This window comes from Solanum verrucosum, unplaced genomic scaffold (assembly GCF_900185275.1).
Source record: "Solanum verrucosum unplaced genomic scaffold, falcon-dt-bn FXZP01000197.1, whole genome shotgun sequence".
Taxonomy (NCBI): Eukaryota; Viridiplantae; Streptophyta; class Magnoliopsida; order Solanales; family Solanaceae; genus Solanum; species Solanum verrucosum.
This window is the reverse complement of record NW_026020363.1, coordinates 2,465,211-2,479,006: the sequence shown is the minus strand read 5'-3', so window position 1 is coordinate 2,479,006 and position 13,796 is coordinate 2,465,211. Positions and strand designations below refer to the sequence as shown.

The window sequence follows — 13,796 nt, the reverse complement described above, 5'->3', positions numbered from 1 at the left end:
TTTTGTTGCATTATTTCAACTGCAACATTATAGACAAAAATATTATCCACCATAATATTATTTTGATTCCACCTTTTTCTCGTCGAGACATAATTTATAGAGATTTCTTCATTCTCATTATTTTCAGACACATGGACCTCCTCAGTGGTGTCATAATATATTATGTCTTGGAGCTCTTCATGAGCAATTGCCTCCATATTATGATCATCTTGATCATTTATTCCTTTCCCTTTTCAGGAATTTTTATCCTTGGAACCAATTGGTCTACCACGTTTTAAGTGTGGTCCGAACTCGTTTGCCTTAACATTTTATCCTATCGGGACATCAACTCGAACTTGAGCATTAGCAGCTGGGATATATGATTTAGTAACCCATGGAAGGTTAGTAAATGCATCCGGCAATCGATTTGTAATATTCTGCAAATAAATTATCTTTTGAACATCTTGCTCACATTGATTTGTTTGAGGGGCTAAATGAGACAGTGAAAGTGAATTCCAATCTATCTCATTTCCCAACTGTTTTTGTTCTCCCCCTAATGTTGGGTATACTGATTCATCAAAATGACAATCAGCAAACCTTGCCGTAAATAAATCTCCAGTTCTAGGTTCCAAATATTTTATAATAGAACGAGATTCATACCCAACATATATCCCCAATATTATTTAGGGACCCATCTTTATGCGTTGTGGTGGAGCAATTGGAATATATACCGCACAACCAAAGATTTTAAGATGGGAAATGTTTGACTCCTAATCAAAAACCAATTGCAATGGGGAGATGTCATGATAACTGGTTGGCCTTATGTGCACAAGTGTCGCTGCATGCAAAATAGCATGCCCCAAACTGTAATAGGCAACTTTGTCCTCATCAACAGTGGTCTAGCTATCAATTGAAGACGTTTAGTCAATGACTCTACTAAATCATTTTGAGTATGAACATGTGCAACAGGATGTTCAACTGTTATTCCAGTGGACACACAATAATCATTAAATGTCTGAGATGTAAACTCATCAGCATTATCAAGACGAATTGTTTTTATTGCATAATTTGAAAATTGTGCTTTTAACCTTATTATTTGAGCCAACAACCTTGCAAAAGCCATATTGCGAGTTGACAATAAGCAAACATGCGACCATCTTGTAGATGTATCTATCAAGACCATATAATATTTAAATGGTCCACATGCATGGTGAATAGGTCCACATATATCACCATGTATATGTTCCAGAAATGCAGGGTATTCCACCCCAACCTTAACCCCTGATGGCTTGATAACCAATTTTTCCTTGTGAACAAGCAGCACAAGAAAATTCCTTTGATTGAAGAACATTTTTTATTTTTCAAAGTATGCCCATGTGAATTCCCAATTATTTTGCGCATCATATTATAATCGGGATGACCCAATCGGTCATGCCAAATGATAAAATCATTAGAATCAGCAAATCTTTTGTTTACCACGACATGTGATTCAACCGTACCAATATTTGTATGGTACAACCCAGAAGAAAGTGAAGGCATTTTTTCATGCACAATTTTCTTCTCTGCATTTATTGTAGTAATAAAAAGGTATTCTACCTTTTCTTCATTTGCAGTCTCAACATGATAGTCATTTTGGCGAATAACCTTGAAACTTAATAAGTTTCTTTGAGACTTACTACAATACAATGCATTATTAATCATCAATAATGTTCCTCCAGGTAGTAATAAGACCGCTCTTCCAGAGCCCTCAATCAATTTTGTACTACCGAATATTGTATAAACATATGCCTTTTTCATAATCAAATGAGAGAAATATTTCTTTTTTCTTAATATTGTATGAGTTGTGGCACTGTCCATAAGGCACATATTAACATCACTCATCTTGGATCCAGGTGAAGACTAAAATTTTTTATTTATCTTCATAAAAATAAAAATACATAATAAGAAGTACAAAACTTAACAAAAAGAAAATTTAAGTATATGAACTTTAGTAAGACAAAAAACATATAACATTATTCATTTCCCAGTTCAATCATCAATCTTCAGTTGCGATCCCCAAGAAGTCTTCAACTTCTAGATGAGTAATATCATCGAGCCCATCAAAAGCATCATCTTTCAATGCTAAATTTGTCTCAACATTCTCATCATATTTTTGAGAAGATCATGTCTTAACATCATCTTTGAGAGTCAAATGTGACTCCACCCGGTTATTAGAAGAGGAGGCACCACCTTTATTTCCTTTTCTTTTAAAAAAAAATTTGATACCGCTGATAAAATGCTCAGGTGCCCGACATTCATTTTTTCAATGACCTTTAAGACCACAATGATGACAGTGATCACCCTTTCCCTTTGAAGGATTATTTTGAGAATCCATATTGTTCTCCTTTTTGTTATGACTACCACTTCGACGATTATTATATCATCTTTTGCCCCTGCCATGCCCACGCACATTATCATGACTCTGATTATTTTGTCTTATTTCAGACTGATCGTGTGCTTTTACACTGTGTACTTCTGGTAATGGAGCACTTCCAGGGAGACGAGCTTCATGATTTCTCATTAAAAGGTCATTATGTTGCTCAACCACCAGAAGGCATGAGATCACTTCAGAGTATTTCTGAAAATCTTTTTCACAATATTGTTGTTGTAATATCATATTAGAGGCATGGAAAATAGTTAGTATTTTTTCCAACATGTCCTCATCTTTTATAGTTTCCCCACATAATTCAATTGGGAAGTTATTCTAAGTACAACAGAGTTATACTCAATTACAATTTTATAATCTGGAAATCGTAAGCGCATCCACTCATAGCGAGCCCTGGCAATACAATTGTCTTGAGGTGGTCATACCTTCCTTTAAACCTATCTACAATTCAAGTGGATCTTTTATCGTCAAGTATTCAACCTTCAGGCTTTCATCAAGATGATGACGAAGGAAAATCATAACCTTCGCTTTATCTTGACTTGATGCTTTATTTCCTTCGATTATACTATCACCAAGACCCTTAGCGGTAAGGTGAATTTCAGCATCAAGTACCCATGACAAATAGTTCTTTCTAGAAATGTCAAGTGCCACAAATTCAAGCTTCGACAATTTATTATATGCATGAACATTAATGTTACAAAAACATGTAAACTCATGAAGCATTGAAACGGTAAGTTTAATATATTGTCTACTTGTTTTAAGTATTTATTACTAGTTTCAATTAACATCAATGTTTAGTAATAATTTCAAGTGATATTTAATACAATGCTATTATTCTATTTGACACACAGAATGTATGACAAAAAAATCCTTACGAGTATTCTAACTAGAATGCTATCATATTGCTTAGGTTTTAATTTAGAGTTATAAGTTAGTAGTACATAAATAACATAACAATATAAACCTGAAGCGTATTGATTAACATGCCTAGTAAAGTATCATAATAATACCTAAAGCAAGTTATATATGCAGTAATTAAATTACAGATCAAAGATTTATGCAAGTCCTATTAGAGATGTTATAAACACATAAATTTATACCTGACTCTAAAAGAAAATTGATTGACTTTTAGGAAAAAAAGATTATCCTGAATTAAGTAGGTCTTAATTGGTTAGAGACTCGTGCTGATAACGTGTTGTAAAACAAGAAGAAAAATACAAGAATACTTAAACAAGAAGGTAAGACAAATGGTGATGGAAGTATAAATTTCAGAGTTTTATTTATTCTCTTCAAGTGTGTCTTTTGCAAGAGTGAAGACTACCCTTTTATAGGATGTTCAAACCATCCTTTTACAGCATTTGCCAATACCTTACTATAATATTTAATTAATACAATAAATGGATACATTACATTAGGATAGACTAAGAGAAATATCCATACAATTAAGTGAATTTGTAACACAAGATATATTTTAATCTTTTTCATACAAAAATTATTTTTTGACTTCTTAGATTATCATTTTTCGATTTTCTTATGTTTTTTTTTATTTCATTCATTAGTGTAAAGAAAAAATTTAAAACTAATTTTTTGCAGCAATATTGTAATTTAGTTTTTGTATTTGTAAAATAATATTAAAAAATGAGGCATCTATGATAAATTTTACAAGAAAATTAGTGTAACATAAATAAATTTGACCATCAAAATAATAAATTTACATTAGTCATTGAAACAAAAAGTTAAAAAAAAAATATGTGTGCGGAGGATCAAATATACCCCATGAATTATACTTTTTCAGAAAAATAATTAAAAGATTAAATTAAAATTAATTTGTTCACTTCCGTTAGAAGAAAAGGGTATATGCGAGTCATTTGTATAACAATAGGGGTATATATGAGCCACTTTCATAACGAGTAAAATATCAACTCTAAATGACAAAGTTGAGGGGTATATCAGATCCTTTTCCCATTTGTATTTTATAATTTCTATATGTATAAATGAGGAGAGAGGCGAGAGAGATGGCGTAATAACAACTAAAATTAATCTACGAGGCGTAATTAATTCAAACTATAACTATGTTACCTAATTAACTAATATATATTTGCTTATCCACGTAATTTTTACGGGAAATTTTTGCTTATAGCCACTTAAAAATAACTTAATTATGTTCTATAGCTATAATTTGATAATTTTGATTCGTAGCTACATGTTAGCGGGAAGAGAGAGGCAAGCGAGATTGGGAGAGGGAGGAGAGAGGCGAACGAGAGAGGGGAGACAAATTGTATATGTATATTTATCAAATAATTATATATATATATATCTTTGATGAGTGAGACAGGGAGAGGGAGGAGAGAGGCGAGCATACGGAGAGAGGGAGGAGAAAGGCAAGCGACAAAGGGTGTAGAGTGGAGAGAGACGAACTGTATATGTATATATGTCAGATAATTGTATATATGTAATTGGTATATATATGTATTTGTATATATGACAAGTAAGATTGGGAGAGAGGCGAGCGAGAGAGGGCAGAGAATGGAGAGAGGCTAATTGTATTTGTATATCTGTTATATAATTGTGTGTGTGTCATATATATATATATATATAATTGTATTAGGAAAAATGTTTGATATACCCCTTGGCCCTCAACTTTTCTAGTTAGAGTTAACATACCCCTCGTTATGAAAGTAGCTAATATATACCCTTAGGGGTCGTTTGGTACCAACATTGATAACGCAGGGGTTAGTAATAGGGATTAGAAATGCAGAGATTATTTTTTGTCAAGTGTTTTGTTCATTACTTCCCACTTAATTCTAGGTTTGATTTAAGACTCTACAAAAAATTTCTTTCCTATTATACCCTTGTGTTATTATGAGATTGTTTATTTCATGTAATTGAGTCAAGGTAGATAGTCGCCGGACAATTTTTTTATTTTTTTAGGATTTTCTATTTTAGTTAACTACTTAAGTTAAATATATATATATATATATATATATATGTATGTATATAAAAATAATTTTGAGGTATGACGTACCACTAAGGAGATCCTTGATGGCATGGTGTGTTTCTAATTTTTTGTTGGTCAAATATATCTTAAACTTAACATAGATTTAAGACTACTTATATTGTTCAATAGCTAAAGCTTATTTAAAAAAAATAGTTCAAGTGGTTAATTGACGAACTACAATGAATTAAAAAAAAGAAAAAATATTAGTGAAATCATTAAATTACACTAAACGAATTTGGAGGATTAAAAAGAACATTTATAATTATTTCAATATAAATAAAAAGAAAATCCAATTACAAAAGAAATTTGGGAAAATGAATAAAGGGATAGTTTGCCCTTTAGGGGTCTTATCCAAGGTTTAACAAACCTTGGATTAGTTATCATTCTATTTTCTAGGGATAAAATAAGACCACATATGGTGTATTAGCAAATATCCATGGATTAAATCAAATAAAGTAACCAAACAATGTATTAGATGGACTAAAATTTAATTCATGGACTATTCTATTTAATACCGCCTACAAAGCGAGTCCTTACTATTATACAAATGACTCACATATACCCTTACCATTACAAAAGAAGCTCACATATACCCTTCATCTAACGGAAGTGAAAAAATTAGTTTTAAATTTATTTTTGAAATTTTAAATTTTAACAAAACTCATTTTGGAGTATATATATGATCCTTCTAACAAAGTTCAAGGTATATTTTAATTTTTTTCATACAAAATTTATTTTTTGACTTCTTATATTATTAGTATTCGAGTTTCTTATTCTTTTTTTTTTTATTTCATTTATTAGTGTAAAGAAAAAATCTAAAACTAATTTTTGTGTGGCTATATTGTAATTTAGTTTTTGTATTTGTAAAAATAAATTAAAAAACGGGGCATCTATGATAAAATTTTACAAGAAAATTAGTGTAACATAAATAAATTTGACCATCAAAATTATAAAATATTTTTTTCAAAAAAATAATTAAAAGATTAAATTACAATGAATATTTTAACTTATGTTAGAAGAAAAAGGTATATGTGAGTCATTTGTATAACAGTAGGGGTATATATGAGTCACTTTCATAACGAGGGACATATCAGCTCAAAATGAAAAAAGTTGAGGGGTATATCAGAACCTTTTCCCATTTGTATTTGATAATTTATATATGTATAAATGAAGAGAGAGGTGAGAAAGATGACGTAATAACAGATAAAATTTAAGTTGTGAGGCGTAATTAATTCAAACTATAGTTATGCTAGCTAATTAACTAGTATATATTTGTTTATCTGCGTAATTTTTCCTAGTTTTAATCACCCTTAATATTCAGTATATTTTGGTCAATTTTATATATTATTTTTTATTTTTTTACTAGTTTTTTAACATGTGTTTTCCGTGTATATCATCTTTCAATACATGACGTTGTAACGTATAATTTCTGTCTTAATTTAGCTAAAACTATTTTCATTTTAATTTTCATTTTAGTCGGTCTAAATGAAAATAATTTCTTTTTATTAGTAATAATTCAGTTTCAAAATTTTCATTTTACTCTTAATGAGATAATTTATAAGTACAAGAATTTTTGTGACTTATTTCAAACCATAAATTTTAAAAGTCTTCATTTTTCTCTTTTAACTCCATGACTAACTAAATTGAAGGATATCAATGTTACTAAAATAAAGATTTGAATAAATAATTATACATAAAAGAATAAACTACAATTTATTGTGATTGATGATTAATTTAGTCCAACACCTCATAATTTCATGAGGTTTAAATTAATGAATTTACTATCCACGAGCCGATTGATCATGTTTCACGTCAATCATTGATTGAACCATCACTGATACTCTTCTGGATTCTAATCAATAATAGTTGTCCATTCTTGATTTGTCATACTTCTTAATAAATAATAAATAATAAAAATAATATTACTATATTATTCTATGACTATATTAAATTTAATATTTTGAGAAATAATATTTAATAACAAGTATAAAATAGACACAAAAGATAAATTATCTCTTGATATTTAAAATTAGACAAGTATTACTAAACAACTATCTTTATAGTACCCAACTATTATTAGACGGAGCACTTTCTCCATCCCAAAATAAGTAATATTTTAGCAACATAAATCTGTTCCAAAATAAATGTTAATCTTAAGAATTTAAGACAAATTTATATGTTTTTCTAGTTGTATCCTTGTACTTCATTTTTTAATAGTAATCAATGCTCAAGAAACAAGTATTAAATAGATATAATTCAGTAAACAACCCATTATATTTATTGACTTCTTAATGGATGAGATTTTTACTAAAATAACATACTTTTAATGAAAATATTTTTTAGGAAAAATGGCACTTATCTAGAATGAAAGGAATAAGAAAAAGATCACCTGGCTTTATCGACCATGAAACTCAAAGCACTACTAAAAGGATATTTTACAGAACTTATGATCAACATTATACTTAAATTACTTGACTTTGTTTCCCTCCATACTTTATTGACTATTTACATAATAGCACGTCAAATAAAACTTATATACATAAGCTATTTTTCATTTCACCATTATATAATTAATAGTAGAGACATCAAATGTAAGCTTAGATGCCCCGGTGAAATTTCAATTAGATTGCAAGCTAATGCTTGTATATATTCAAGCAGCAGCTACTTGATTAACATGTTTGGCTTCAAGCATCTTCTCGTATTCCTCGATTGATCTAAACAGCTCTGAGAAGTTTCCCTTCCCGAAGCCTCCACAACCGCCCTTCTGATAGACTTGTCCGTTTTCATCTTTGAGCATGCAACCGATTCTCTGAATTATTTCTATAAATATTGTTGGCCTGCAGAAAAATACAATTACAGTGATTGACAAACCATCGTTTTATGATACACGGAAGTTACGTTGCAAAACTACTGCGGTTAATTACAACATAGCTCAGCACTCAGCAGCAAAGAAAAGGTTTAATATGTATTGGTACAAATCGGTTAAGTACATCTCGCATGAATTGGTACCACAGCCATTCGAAAGCAACGTCTGGCAATACTCTATATGTTTTCCTGAACCTTTAGAAGAGGTACTAGAATAAGGTTTAATTATCGGCATGAAAACAAACTTCTTGTTCTTGTTCTTTTCCTGTTTTTTCATCCTTGTGTTTGTCCTAACAATTAAATAAAGATATATGATGATAAACGACTATTCCAAGCGTTATTCACCCTAGTCCATGTCAACATGTTTTACTCTTTATAAACCACCCCTGAATCGGTTTCCCCATATCCCTAAACAAACTTAATACCTTCAAAAGAAAAACTTTCATTGTGAAAATACCGAAAATGTTAAAAGAGTTCCATCTGCCTCTCAGCACTGTTTATTGTTTCATTTCAAAGTACATAGGCAGCTAGAAGAATGTTGTGAACACGGATGGCCCTGAGGCTGGCCAAGCTGCTGGGCCTGGGGCTAAACCATAATGAGGCCCAAGAATTAAATAGTCCAATACTGGATTTGATTCGGATCTAGGTTGAGTAAAATTTATATAGTTGTCATCTACGGTTTTGTGAAATTATGCATATTGTAAAAAAAAAACTATCTGATGCTCTCATCTCTTTCTAGAGTCTAAACCTCTCACCCTCATTCTTGTCTCTATCTTTAGTTACTTTGTTATTTTCATATTTCCATTATAATTTAATAGTTGAAGTGTTGTCACTGTAATTCGACTATCAAGTAATTATGTAATACTTGAGTATTTAAGTTGAGAATTCAGGTTTGTTACAAAGAATCAATCTCATCTGTTGCAAGTGTGGAAGAGTCTAGAGTCGCACAATGGATTTTAGTCAACAGCTTGAGAAACCTGAGACTCATGGGGTAGTGTTTCATGCACAAGCATATCTCAATTGTTTTGAACTTATCTGCGCGGACTCTTCACTTTTGATGCCCCACCTGTGTCGGATTCTCCACATATACACTACTTTTGACGAATCCGACAACATAGGTTTTGAATAATAATTCAAACTTTGACCTATTCCTTTTGTTTGTAAGAGCAGTTCTTTTTTCTTCATAATTTGTTTGACCTTTGTTCCTATTGTTCATATTCTATTTAAATTTTCAACATGTTGAAGATGAGAATTATATGGATCACAGACTTAGCCTTCTTCAACTCAGAAGCTTCCCTAATTATCAGCAAATATAAAATCTAAGCGTGAACCTTTTTTCGAGAATTACTCCCAAAGAACTTATACTAGACTTACCAACCTTCATCCGAAACAGTCGGTTAATCACAAGAAGGCTGATCAATCAAGAGTCCTCGGTACTTCCGTCAACAGACACACTCTTTAAGGAGTTCACATTTAGTTACATGGCAGGGGTGATCTCTAAAGCTAATAGGCCAGTGACAGAAACTGGTCGGAAATATAATGCAAACTTCAATTACTCTGGTGTGTGACTCTGCTACAGTTCAGTGTTGCTGTTTGATGCCTTACCGCTACTGTCTCAGCTAACTTTCAGACATCTCCTTACAATATTTCTAAATGATTCAATATTCACCAACTCCCAAGGCCCTAATTCTTTCCCCTTTGACAGTAAACATATATGAAGGTACTATCCTACAGACACTAGACTCTCGACACTTTCTAAGCAAGAATCAATTCTCATGGTCCAGGTTTCAAAACAGCAAATACACTAACAATGTAAACATAAAAAACACCTACACGTTCTTCTCATTTTAGACGTAGATTAATAGCCAGACAAAAGAGTATGCAACCTACAACAATTAGCTAACATAACGTGAAATATTTATTCAAACTGTCAGTTTGAATAACTTAAGAATATCATAATGTGTTATGGCAAAACTAATTGATAGGTAAAACAATTCTAGTCGATATAAAGAGTGATAACATACCTGTCTCCCACAGGCTTGGTAAATATCTGAAGCAGAGTCCCCTGATCATCCCTGTCAACCAAGATTCCCAAATCTTCACACGCCTGGATTTGTTCGTCACTGAGTACATCCCCAGCCCTACTTTTCAAATTCTTATAATAAGTAGGCGGAGGTGAAGGCATGAATTCAAATCCCCCAACTCCACTCCTTTTCCTCATTTCCCTCAAAGTTCTGAATATATCCTCTGTAACCAAAGCTAAATGTTGCACTCCTGCCCCTTCATTATGCTCTAAATAAGTCTGAATTTGACTCTTCCTTTTAGTTCCATATACCGGCTCATTCATCGGAAGCAACACTGTCTCGTCATTGTTTGCCAACACAACCGAGTTCAGCCCGCTCTCAGCAGTTCCAACATCTTCAGCTGTAAACTCCGCAAATTCATGAAACCCCGTAAACGCCTTGATGTAATCCACTACAGGACCCAGCTCCGGCACATTCCCAACAGCGTGGTCCAGCCGGTGAATCCCATAATCCAGTTCCTTGAAGGATGATGTTTCATCCATTGCTTCAAAACCTGTTGGGAATATTGATATATAAATACAAGTGTTATCATCTCTAAATATTTATTTATGTGTTTAGGTAAGGCAGTTCAAATGAATTAAAACAGGACCAATTTCTTACCACCACTCATGAAAGTAATTATATTTTCAACTTTGGAGCATAATATATATAAAGTAATAACTTTCTTTAATATTATCGATGCACGGGTATATACTAGTTTGGGTTTAGGGAAAAAATATCAAGCATAACGTGTACTGGACGTTCATTAAATGAACGAACAACATAATTAAATTAATGAATGTGATTGACAAGTCTTTGTTAAAGCAAAACATAAACAAATAAAAGTGTTCCATAAATGGATTCACTGAACAAACTATTCGTATGTCCACTATTACTCATAAACAGAAAAGAAAAAAAAAGGTAGTATAACTGTATAACGTACTGTATGGTCATTAATAAAAGTTAAAAATTACATTAGTTCTAAATTAAATTCTACTTATGGAACAGACGGAATAACAAATAATTTAAATAAAGTATTTTAGAGCGTTGCTAGTAGTTAAAATAAACTGAGAATATAAATATTATTTATAAAAAACACACATTATATATAAGTCAAAATAACAAATTAAGATAAGAGAGTATAAAAATTCACTTTTTTTAGAAGTAACAGTAGAATAATACTCCCTAAATTCTTTTTAGGGGTCAATTTTTTTTGGGAAAATTACACGGTTAAGCAAACTTATACTACTTAATTACTCACCATGGTTATAGTTTGCTATAATTACCACTCGTGACTAACATTATACATTAATTACGTGGGCTGACTTTGAGTTTGTATATTAGCCACGTTTGTATAGGTATAATTCGCCATATTTGTATAATTCACAACCAACAATTCTTTGTTTGATTTGTATTTGTATACGATTATTTATATTTGAATATGACGATGATTTCCTTTGGTTTTTCGGTTTTGTCATCATCTACATTCAATCTTTTTGTGTATAACTTTTTAAAGTTTGTATAAACGTGTAGTTTTGAATTTTGTATAATATAATTTATATAATATAATTTGTATAATATATTTTGTATAATTGTTTAAAGTTTATATGTTTATGATTGTATCAATTCGTTATTTTGAGTTTTATTATATTTGTATAATTTCAGACTTTAAATTACTCAATTATACAAAAATATGTGAATTATACCAACGTACATGCGAATTATACAAACGAGATGTGAATTATACAAATTATTGTCCTCTCTCGCTCGCCTCTCTCCTCCCTTTCCCAATCTTGCTCGCCGCTCTCCTCCCTTTCCCAATCTCTCTCGCCAAAATATACAAATACATATGTATAATATACAATTATCTAACCGATATACATATACAATTCACCTCTCTCCTACTCTCTGCCCTCTCTCCTCCCTCTCCCATACTCTCTGCCCTCTCTCCTCCCTCTCCCAGACTCGCTCGCCACTCTCCTCCCTATAACATGTAGGGAGGAATTGTAATTAGCAATCTATAGCTATGGAGCGTAATTAAGCTATTTTTGAGTGACTCAATTTTTGTTTGGCACATACTATTAAGAAAATAATGATTAATGCACACTCACTACATTTTCAAAAACATTAATTCAAATTTAACAAATTGAGGTATAATAATTAAAAAAAATTATCCAAAAAATCAAATTAAAAAATACTTAACAATAACGACGGAACGGAGGGAGTAGAAATGATTAGAGGTGTGTAGTGTCAGAAAAAAGAAGAGACGTAAATGCTAAACCTGGTAGGAAATTGAGGCTATCCACATCTTTAACAAAACTCACAAACCGCAAAACGACGTCGCCATATAGATGAACTTCAGCAACAGCCACATGCTCATCAATCGTTACAGGTTCAAACCGAGGTTTCGCCCCACGGGAGACACTGGCGGAGAACGCCAGGTAAGCATTCTCAACCTCCAACGCAACAGCACGAACACCGAGCCCATGCTTCGCCGTAAAATCCCGATGAGTAGACGTTGAAAAACTAGGTATACCTGCCGTTGACGGTACTGAAATTGACGGCGAATAAGGAGCAGTGAAAACAAACTGAAGTTCGCCGGAAACAGAACGGAGGAGATAAGAAGCATGAACGGAGTTTCCGGTGGAGAGGTCTGATTTTGCTGTAATCGGCATGCCGAGAGACCATGAGAAACGACGAGATGTATTGGTTGCATCGCCGCACCAGAATTCGATGTGGTGGAAGCGTTTAACGGAGAAGAAATCGGAACGGGGATTAGCGCGGATGAATTTGTTGAAGCCTACTAGCTTGAAAGTAGCGCCGGTTGCATCTGTGGTGGTGGTGGAGAGACTTTCTTTTCCCATGCCCATGGTATTTTAGAGTTTACTTTAGACTTTGACAGAAATTTATTGTTAAGAGGTGATGTGAAGTGAACAGAATGGTATTTGAAGCGAAAGGATTTTGAGCGTGGGAATGAAGATAGTCTTGGCACGTGTACTGGAATGATTTTATACGTCTCTTCCACTTGTTTTGTGTTACATTATCGACACGTGTATAAGATAGTGTTGACACATCTACTTGATTTTCTTTCATTTTTCATGGTATAATTTTTTATTTTCTTTAAACTATAATAAATAAATTTTAAAAATGTTTCAATTACATTAAAATCATTATGTCTTATTAATTTAGGTATCATATTTATTGTATTCATATAAGAAAATAAATTTATTACACATAAAGTACAATGAATACATCAAAATCATTGTATCTTACTAAATTTAGGTGAGTATCGTATTTGTTGAATTCATATAAAAAATAAATGCAATATATATAAAGTACAATGTATGTGTATGATTAATTGTAATATCTTTTTTGTTAAATGTTTCATTATAAAATAAATTCAAGAAATGAATAATTCATTTTAAAATAAATGTATTATATATAATGTTCATTGTTTCTTAATAAT

General features: G+C 31.7%; 1 protein-coding gene across 1 annotated transcript; it reads right to left on the bottom strand.

Moving 5' to 3' along the window:
* Nucleotides 1–7,927: 7,927 nt before the first annotated feature.
* On the bottom strand, nt 7,928–13,271 carry LOC125837784 (4-hydroxyphenylpyruvate dioxygenase-like). The gene is made up of 3 exons (XM_049516858.1): nt 12,612–13,271; nt 10,292–10,844; nt 7,928–8,239 (listed from the first exon to the last, which is right to left on the bottom strand). The coding sequence occupies exons 1-3, from the start codon at nt 13,198–13,200 to the stop codon at nt 8,053–8,055; spliced, it is 1,329 nt and encodes a 442-aa protein (XP_049372815.1). The 5' UTR covers nt 13,201–13,271; the 3' UTR covers nt 7,928–8,052.
* Nucleotides 13,272–13,796: the final 525 nt, after the last annotated feature.